This window comes from Conger conger, chromosome 3, assembly GCF_963514075.1.
Source record: "Conger conger chromosome 3, fConCon1.1, whole genome shotgun sequence".
NCBI lineage: Eukaryota > Metazoa > Chordata > Actinopteri > Anguilliformes > Congridae > Conger > Conger conger.
This window is the reverse complement of record NC_083762.1, coordinates 32,244,794-32,253,867: the sequence shown is the minus strand read 5'-3', so window position 1 is coordinate 32,253,867 and position 9,074 is coordinate 32,244,794. Positions and strand designations below refer to the sequence as shown.

General features: G+C 41.9%; 1 protein-coding gene across 1 annotated transcript in view; it reads left to right on the top strand.

Annotated features, from left to right (window-relative positions):
• Positions 1 to 9,074, top strand: part of LOC133124648 (E3 ubiquitin-protein ligase SH3RF3-like) — a 123,527-nt gene that overhangs the window by 77,153 nt on the left and 37,300 nt on the right. The window contains exon 2 of the mRNA XM_061236030.1: positions 2,745 to 3,020. Coding sequence (XP_061092014.1) covers positions 2,745 to 3,020 — 276 coding nt within the window. The remainder of the gene's footprint in view (positions 1 to 2,744; positions 3,021 to 9,074) is intronic.

Here is a 9,074-nt window from a genome sequence, read left to right as displayed (position 1 = left end):
TGACGCGTTCAGGGTTATGCGGTTCAGTGTGGTGCTGTGAACACAGCAGAGATCGTTCCAGGGGACTCCTCTTCTATTAATATTTAAAGAGCTTCACAGAGTAATTGAGATCAGCAGCACACATAAAGCATCCTCACTGCTGCTGGCAGACATTACTTTTATTGCTTTTGGGGTGAAGGCGAGAAGAGGGCGGCGATGAAGCATTCTGATACAGGCCATTTATTGGATCTCCTGGCTCGCCGAGGACAGAAACGCAGTGATGATTGGAGAAGGGATAAAACTTTTCATTACATGTCCTGTTATATTGTGTACACACTTTTTTTCTTCTAGGCTGTGTGTTATTGCAAAATAGGGGAGAGGTATTCTCTGCATGGTTGTGGTTGCCTAGAGAGAGCTGGTTTTCGGGATACATTCGCAGGGTGATGGTTATGGGTCACTGTGTGTGAAGTCAGGGCCTAAAGCTCGGTGTTTTACATGATTCCTGGCCCGTTCCCGTTCTGGTCCTTTCCCAGGTGTTTTTCTTTTGGTTTTGTCAGAAGTAACACGGTCACAGCCAACTTTGCGGGAAGGGAACAGATTGTTGCAGCACTGGTGGACGAATAGTAATGACGACAGTGTGGATATAGTCATTATATGTGCTGTTTGTTGTCAGGGTCAGAGCCGTCTGTCACACACAATGTTGACTTCTCCCCTGAATGAGCTGGGAGCTGTGTATTTACCACCGACCTTTCATATCTACAGTACCAGTCTTCATTGTGCACTGCACTCTTGCAACCTTCCTGCACTGACACAAGTGTTTGAGTATTTGAGTCAGTAAACTTGTAAACCTGCAGGCCATTGAAGTTACTCCCCACACCTCTTTCAAGGTCCATTTCAAGAGGCTTGCAGTTTGACTATAAACTTGACCAAAATCATTAATCTGAATGTTATATTTGCTACAGCAATTACAAATATGAGTGGCTTCATCAGTGGACTACATTAAATATAAATTTATGTGCTTTCCGTCACCTTGGCAACAGGTCCTTCCAGGGTAATAGTTCAAAAAAATCATGTCAGAGGCACTTTATTTCCAACTGAAATAATAGGTTTAATTTGCGAATGGCATTGTAAATCATGTCCTCTGAATTCCGGCGAAATCCATTCAAACCATAATTATTCTCTATAATGTTACTAATGCTGACATTTACAGACAATGAGACCTCTAAAACATTCACATTCATTAGGTAACTGAATTACCATGTAGGGAACATCACCTACTCCCTGACCCTCCTTCCCTTGCTGGTCCTTGCCTCACCAACTCTCTAACCTTTACCTGTCATTGAGCTCTGCTGGCTGTTAAAGCAGACCCCATGCCCCTTATATAAGGAAGCAGCCATTAAGCTATGGTAAGAGAGAACATTGGCCCTTCAAGCACAGTGGGAGGATTGTGTTGAGTATTTTGAGCGCACTAGAATAGAACCCTATTGAGACCTCTCTTCTGAGAGAGCGATGTAGGATTCATGTTTCATTTGTTGCAGATAAGTGATGGAAAGCAACTGCTGGGGTACACTCTTCTGTTACTCACCAGCTCTGTTCTGATAGCTGCAGGTGGGGTGATATGGGGTTGGTCGATACTGTGGAAGGATAAGGAAAGAGTTTATAAAAGCTGGGATGAAATCCAGAGACAGATACTTTCCTCCAGGAGCGGGGTTCCCCACCCATGGTTTTCTCATGATGCCTTTACCTGCAGTGCCGGGTAGTCACGGTCAAGATAGCAACATTATGTACAGTTTTCCCCCCGAGGGTGGCTATGACTGTGGCTCTAACTAGGTATCGCTCTACCTGTAAGCATTCATGCTATTCCTGCAGCACAGCTTTACCAGCTGTCCCTGGTGTTCTCCCTCGAAGCAGTGCTAATGGAATCCCAAACAAATGTGTTGCATATTAGCTTATAATGATGTGTGTCTAATGAGGCGATGGATGGTTGTGCGATAGTTTCCCTGCTCCCGCAATCCTTCATCCTTTCCGTTGCACTCTTTCCCTTTCCCCCTCTCTGTCTCTCCTTATGTTCCTCTTTCATTCAGATTTTTTTCTTCCTCCCTCTATCACCCCCCCCCCAGCTATTTTAGTACTCTTTTAGTCCTCTTTTCTCCCATCCCCTACAGTCATGAAAAGGTAATGAAGAGTAATTTTCTCTGTTTCATCTTTTTCTGTTGAAGAACCAAGGTGGCTTTTCATATTTCATGAGATACAAACAGCCTGTGGCCTCAGGCTTATTTACAGTGCCCTCAGATGGAAACTAGTCAGAGAGGGAAAACTTGACTCTTTTTCTCACTCATTCCACAGGCTGGCTGGCTGGTCTTTCACGTCTAAGAATAAGTCTTATGTGGTAGTCATTGGCCAGACCTATGAATTGTTTCGGTTTCAAATTACATAAAATTGTTTGTGTGTGCATATCCTTGCATGTGGTCTGTGGTGAATGGTGAATTTCCTGCATCATCTGATTGTGTATTCTATGTGGCTAATCTCTTTTAAGACAATAATTTCATTAATCAAGCCCAATTAATACAGTAGCTATTTGATGTGTTTAATTAGGATTGCCTTTTCTGTTTAATGACCCTCGACTAGGTCTATATAATGTCTTCTCCGAAGTCAGGTTTTTTGACTGAACAGATTGTTCCAAGTGTACTATGGCCACTATGCTTGTTCTGTTTGCTGCCACTATTGCATCTGTCCTTGACTGTCTCAATTCTGCCTCTTTCCAGAATGTTCCTCAGCTGCCCTGTGGGAAAGCTCTCTACAGCTATGAGGGCAAAGAACCAGGTGACCTCAAGTTCAACAAGGGGGACATCATCATTCTGCGTCGAAAGGTGGATGAGAACTGGTTCCATGGGGAGCTAAATGGTAGTCATGGTTTCCTGCCAGCCAGCTACATCCAGTGCATCAAGCCCTTGTCCCAGACCCCACCCCAGGGCAAGGCTCTCTATGACTTTGAGGTTAAGGACAAGGACCAGGACAAAGACTGTTTGGCTTTCACCAAGGTAATTTCTTTTTTATTGCAATTAAAAGGGAACTCTGGGCAAACATCATTTTGTAGTTTGTTGTTCTTTGCAATAACAATAATTCGTTTTAAAAGAGACAGTATCTTGAAAAACTACATCAGCTTCAGTCTGACAAATGTGCAATAATCAAGGAACTCAGGAAGGGAACAAGTGCTTTTTCATGATGGCACTATATTTAAGGAAATTCTGAGAAAATAGAAAGAATCCCTGATTCTGAAATCTTTCATTATAACCACTTCAGGAGATTGGTTTAACAAGCATAAGCAAAGACATCATATGTGAAATACAAGTCACATCAGTCTCAGGGGAAAACAGAAAATTCTGATGGTTTTCAATCACAGTCTCTCAGTTGTTGCTTTTCATCTCCCTATTATTCCCTGGGGAGAAGGGAATTTGTAGAGGGAGGTTGTTTCTTTCACCTGGACACAGGCTTTCTTTTCCATGCACTGAGACACTGCTCTCACCCTGTTTGCTGTCAAGTGTGTTCACATTGAGTCCACCTCTCATTACAGCTTCATTAAGGGAGCAGCGAATTTAATTACACTAGGTGGCTTCTATTAGAGACGTTGTCTCCCTGGTAAAACTGGCTTTAAGTGTGTTTTAGTCCAGCTAACCTTTACATTCCACATTCAACAGTCTCTTTGAACAGACCTCCAGCTTATGGCTGCCTTATGTCCATTGCTACAATTGTTGTATAGTATAATTTTAGTATAATTTTCCTTCTGTGTGAAATAATAATAATAATAATAACAATAATAATAATAATAATAATAATAATAATAATAATAATAAATAGGAGATTCCCCATGCAAAAATCATTTAAATCTCTTGAAATTAGTGATTTAAGTGAACTTGGTGCATTCACCAATTTAGTCATACTTAGAATCTTTTCTTAGGTAGGAACAACATTAAAAGTGGTCCTGTTTTCCAGTCATGTAAACAAGAGCCATGCAGTGCAAGACAGCACAGCTGGCACACAGTACTTACCGGTAATCAAATCAAAATTTCAAACTCGCCATTGCAGATCAAATACGAATCAAGATTCAGAAACTGCATTTCTCACCTCATATGATTTCAGAACAACGGTTCGCCATAAATTTATGTTTTGCCAAAAACGAATCACCGCAGTCTACCCAATCAGGTAGCAGTTGTCCCTTTTTCTTGTTAATCCTATTGGCCATCTATCCGACGGAAATCCACCAACTGTACTGTATATATAATGGACATCTTCATTTAGGTTAGTTGTCTGAATGATAAGAATACAAAAATGTTCTTGCATGAGGCCCATTTTGTCATATATGGTGGGATACATGTACTCTTCAGCAAGGTTAAATTCTGTGCAGCATAAATGATTCCTACATAAACTTATTTTCATTATTTTCATTCCTTTCCTTCATAAAGTGGTAAATACATCATTATAATCGATAATTGTGTATGCTTTATGAAAGACATTAAGAAACAGTTGCAAATAAATGTTGGACATTATATAATTGATATAGTACATCAGGTACAAATTAAAACACATGTTAGAACAGTTCTGCCTGTAATTTTTATTTTATTTATTTTTCAAGGTAGGTCATATTATGCCTATGGCAGCATTTCTATGTTTGGGAAAGGTCTTATGAAGTTGCCCTTTATACTGTATAAAGTGGCCACACTGTATTGAATAACAAATAAATATTATTATGAACAGTGATAATTGATATTAGGGATGGAGTGATGGGGGATTGCTGAATTTCAGTCTGGGACAGCAGGTCAGTGAATAACAGTTTATTACTTCTCTGCATCTGATGGCCTCTTCAGTCATTGCCAAAGAACATTTTACCCCTTGGGCCTTCTACGACCTAGACTATGGAAGTACATTTAACTGCTAACTTCTTTAGGTAGTCTCCATGTGAATCACTGTATCCTTTCAGAGGATTAAACCCTGATATCTGCCTTCAGATTCCGAGCTATTGTGGAAACACTTGCCAGTCTCTCCTCTGATTCTGGACTCCTCAGATAGGACATCAGTGCTTTTTGTGATGTTTAAGGATGCTGCCGTTAGGATTTGTAGATTAGGATTTCTATACTGCGCTGTTCCCTGTTGGGCTCAAACTTTTTGAATGCTTATACAGGCTTACTTTTACTGTGCGGGGCCTTGGGTTAACTACTTACGCTATTTAATTCTAAGAACTGAAAATTCTATTTATCTCACTTGCCTGGCTGATATTTAGCATGTCATTGGTGCTGATTTTTCAGACCTTTCTGTGAGGTCAATTCCAGTGAAGAAATGTAAATTATAGACTGCAGTCTTTTGGACAAAGTAAAGATGATCTTTTCATCTTTTCTCAAAAGTGCACGTCAGACGGTGACAGTAGGAGTTCATTACACATTCAGTGACTCAATTTCCAGGTACCCAAATCATCTCTATAATGTATGTAATTATGTTGGAATAAAGCTCGGGATAGAGAGATCATCTTTCACAGAGTCGAATTTATCATTCTCTGCCTGGCTCCTCCACATGCAATGCCTGACCAATTGGGAGGCAAAACCATGGATTTGATCATTAGGGTTCTGTATCTCCCACGTGCCCCATCCCCCACACCTCCCTCATTTGTATTCCGCCACTAGTCTGTTTCAAGTCCTTAGTGCAGTAATTTGCTTTTGTGGGGTTGCATTGTCAGCAGGCAAATGCGCCAGAGCTTGCATGCAATCGGTAGGGCGCCTGCGATCTCGCTGTCTTTCCCCGTTCTCCCGTTGGCATCCCAGAGGAAGCTCTGGAACCGAAGAGAGAGGCAGAGCAGGCCAGAGCAGAGATGGAAGATAACTGCGCTGTGCAGTTGGAGCAGAGAGACAGCTTGCCGAATCTGTCCAGTTTCTAAAATCTGATAGAAAACCACCACTGATTATCTGTGACTTTTTTCTGTATCTGGTGTATGACATATATCATTTGTTAAAATGAATCATATGCCACTTCCACTGCATAAAATTACACTTTCATTCAATTTCTACTGAGATTCTGAGTGTCAAACACTTAGTATTTGAGTTGACATCCAGTGAGAAAGGGGGCCATTATTCACCAGCTACATAAATATTTATTAAATATGTTCATATCTGAAAGGCACTGCAGTTTGTTCAGAAATGAAATGTCATAGAGAAATTCATCTTATTCATTATCAACAAACGTCTTTTTATTAATTATAGACAAACATTTTTGTTCAGAAGTATAAGCAAATTCAATTGGAAATTGATAGTGATCAAGCCAGCAGAAGCAGCACAGTGATGTTCAGTCAACAGACACTGACCTGCAAAACTTCCATTTCAGGTGTGGGTCACATACATGTATTCACACTAAACTGTGCACGTCTCAAAGCTCAATGTACCTTTTATGCAGCATACAAGATGTATTATTGAATATTCAAAGCAACACAATGTTTCTCCTCACACACGGTTGAAACTGGACTGAATGGAGCCCAGCCAACCGACCCAAATGCGCTACAGCTCCATTGTGCTGCCAGCAAGGCGGAATCGATCCGTTTTAGATCCTCTTGTCAGGGGAGGGCCAGGCCAATTGCCTCTACCCCATGACTGTGGTCCTTGGGGGAAAACGCAGGGGATGATCTTCATTATCATTATTCCTGGGCTTTTGGATCAGGAGGAGAAAGCGAAGGATGATTTATGAAAAATGAACTCTGATTATGTCTGGCCTGCCAGAAGCCCTGGTGCACAGGGCCTTTGATAAAATATGCTGCTTTTGTTGGCTTTTGTGATTGTTCTTTTTCAGAGTGAGGAAAGAGGAGAGAAAGCCTGCCTTTCTCTCCCTGTTGGTCTGGCACTCTGTGTGTGTAATAAATCTACCAGGGAACCGGCCGTTCGCCAGTCCTTCACCCACACCAGTGGGGAGCATTAGTGTCCCTAATGCTAATGTTGGCTCAGGCATCACATTCCCAGCTCTCCCAGAGCTCTTAATTAGCAACCAGCTCCATCGGACTGGAGAAAAGGTCGAGAGACAAGGGCTTCTGGTAGCTCTTGCCTCTCTCCCCCTGGACTGTAACTGGGATGCCATTATGTCACACTCCCCAGCCGTAGCGTTTTCTATTTCCTGTGTTGTCTTTTGTGCCTCATTTCCCAGTTCACTCTCTGTAGTTTTATTAATTCATTCACCTGTGTCTTGTTATCAGTCTCCCTTCACTCACTAATGTCATTTCAGTGTGTTTAAACCTGCCTGTCTGCCTTTTTGCTTTGCCAGATTGTTATGTATTCACTCCATTCTTTCCAGAGTTTTTCTGCCTGCCTGTCCTGTGGAACGATCTTCTTTGTGTACCCCCGGCCTCTATTTTTTGGATTACCCTTCTGTTCTGTCTTTGATCACTCGTTACCGGACTTTGCTTGGTTATTCGGATTACGCTTCTTGGTTCATGTTCTGTACCTTTGCCCGTTCTGACTGTCTTGCTGTGTTTGGACTTTCGCCTGTGACCTCGACCAATAATTGGATTACCTCTGTTACACCTGTTCGCCCTGTGCTTGGACTTTTGCCCGTGGCCCCGATTATGAGCTTGATTACCCCTGTTGTATCTGTCCGCCACCATTTGACCATTGTCTGCCTGGCCTGCCTTTTTCTGGGTTGCTGTTGGTTCTTCTGTCCTGACACCTGACACATTATATACCATCCAAAAACTGCTTGTACATTGTGCCATCCACCACCCTTTAGTAGCAAGTACTGCATTATTGAAATAAAATATAATATTAGGGACAGAAAAGATATTGAAACAAAACACAATTTATGAACAAATAAATATTATTGCAGCTGTCAGATATGCAAATATATATGTTTTGAAATGTACACTGTTGAGAAATATAATTATCATAACTTTTTTTCCCAAAAGGTCAACATATTTGAAATGAATTGGAATGTACTCAATACTTATTCTGTATATGCAATGTATTTCTGTAAGGACACCCTCATTGTGTGTCCTCAGCTCTCTTGTGCATATGGGCTATATTTACACATGCACTATGAACTGTGTTCAATGATTTTGCTGTATAATTCTGAACATATTGCGTAGCCACAGTGAATTACGAGGACTTAACTGCAAGGTGTGCTCTCTGGACATGACAAAAGCAACAAGAATAAGGGCATATGTGCAAAACATTGAGTAATGCAGCAGTGAGTAAGCTGCCATGAGTAGGTGGTGAGAAGGGAACATAGTCTCGTGATACTACTGTGTAAGAATGAGCAGGACCAAGTAAGTTATGTGACTTCCTTTGTAAGGGAGAGCTTTTAATCAAGTGGAGTACCAAGTTTCTTGGTGCTTGTGGAGGAGGAGCAGGCTTATGGAGCAGTAACTGTCTAAGGTTATGGAGAGAACTTTAAAGGAGAGGAGAGGGTTTAGCCAGTAGGTAGTGCGTTTAATGCCAGTGTCCTGCTGTTATGGCAATTCAATATAAATAGTGTGGGTCTCACTACCTTTGAACCATATTTCATCATGAATTATAGAACAACCGGCTTCTGAAAGTGCAGCACCCTCTGGAGCATTCTAAATCAATACTATAGCAGTGCCTCCCTTTGCCGTGTGCCTGTGTGTGCCCGAGTGTGTGTGTGTGTGTCTGAGTGTGAGTGTGAGTGTGTGTGTGTGTGCGTGTGTGTGCCTGAGTGTGTGTGTGTATGTGTGTGAGTGTGTGTGTGTGTGCGTGTGTGTGCCTGAGTGTGTGTGTGTATGTGTGTGTGTGTGTGTGGGTGTGCGTGTGTGTGTGCCCGAGTGCAAGTGTGTGTGTGTGTGCCTGAGTCCATATGTGCGTCTGCTTGCTGTTCGTGTTCATCGATGATTGTATGCATGTATTTCTGTACACAGTGTGTGTGGGTGTGTTTTTGTGTGTGTGTGCATGCGTTTGTGTGTGTGTGCGTGTGTATATATTTGTGGATGTGTTTTTGTGTGTGTCGGTGTGTATGTGCATGTGTTTGTGTGTGTGTATGTTTGTGTATGGAAACCTTTGCTCCAGCAGTGCCCTGAAAGGGACAGATCATTTTGTATACACATCCCTCACTGTGAC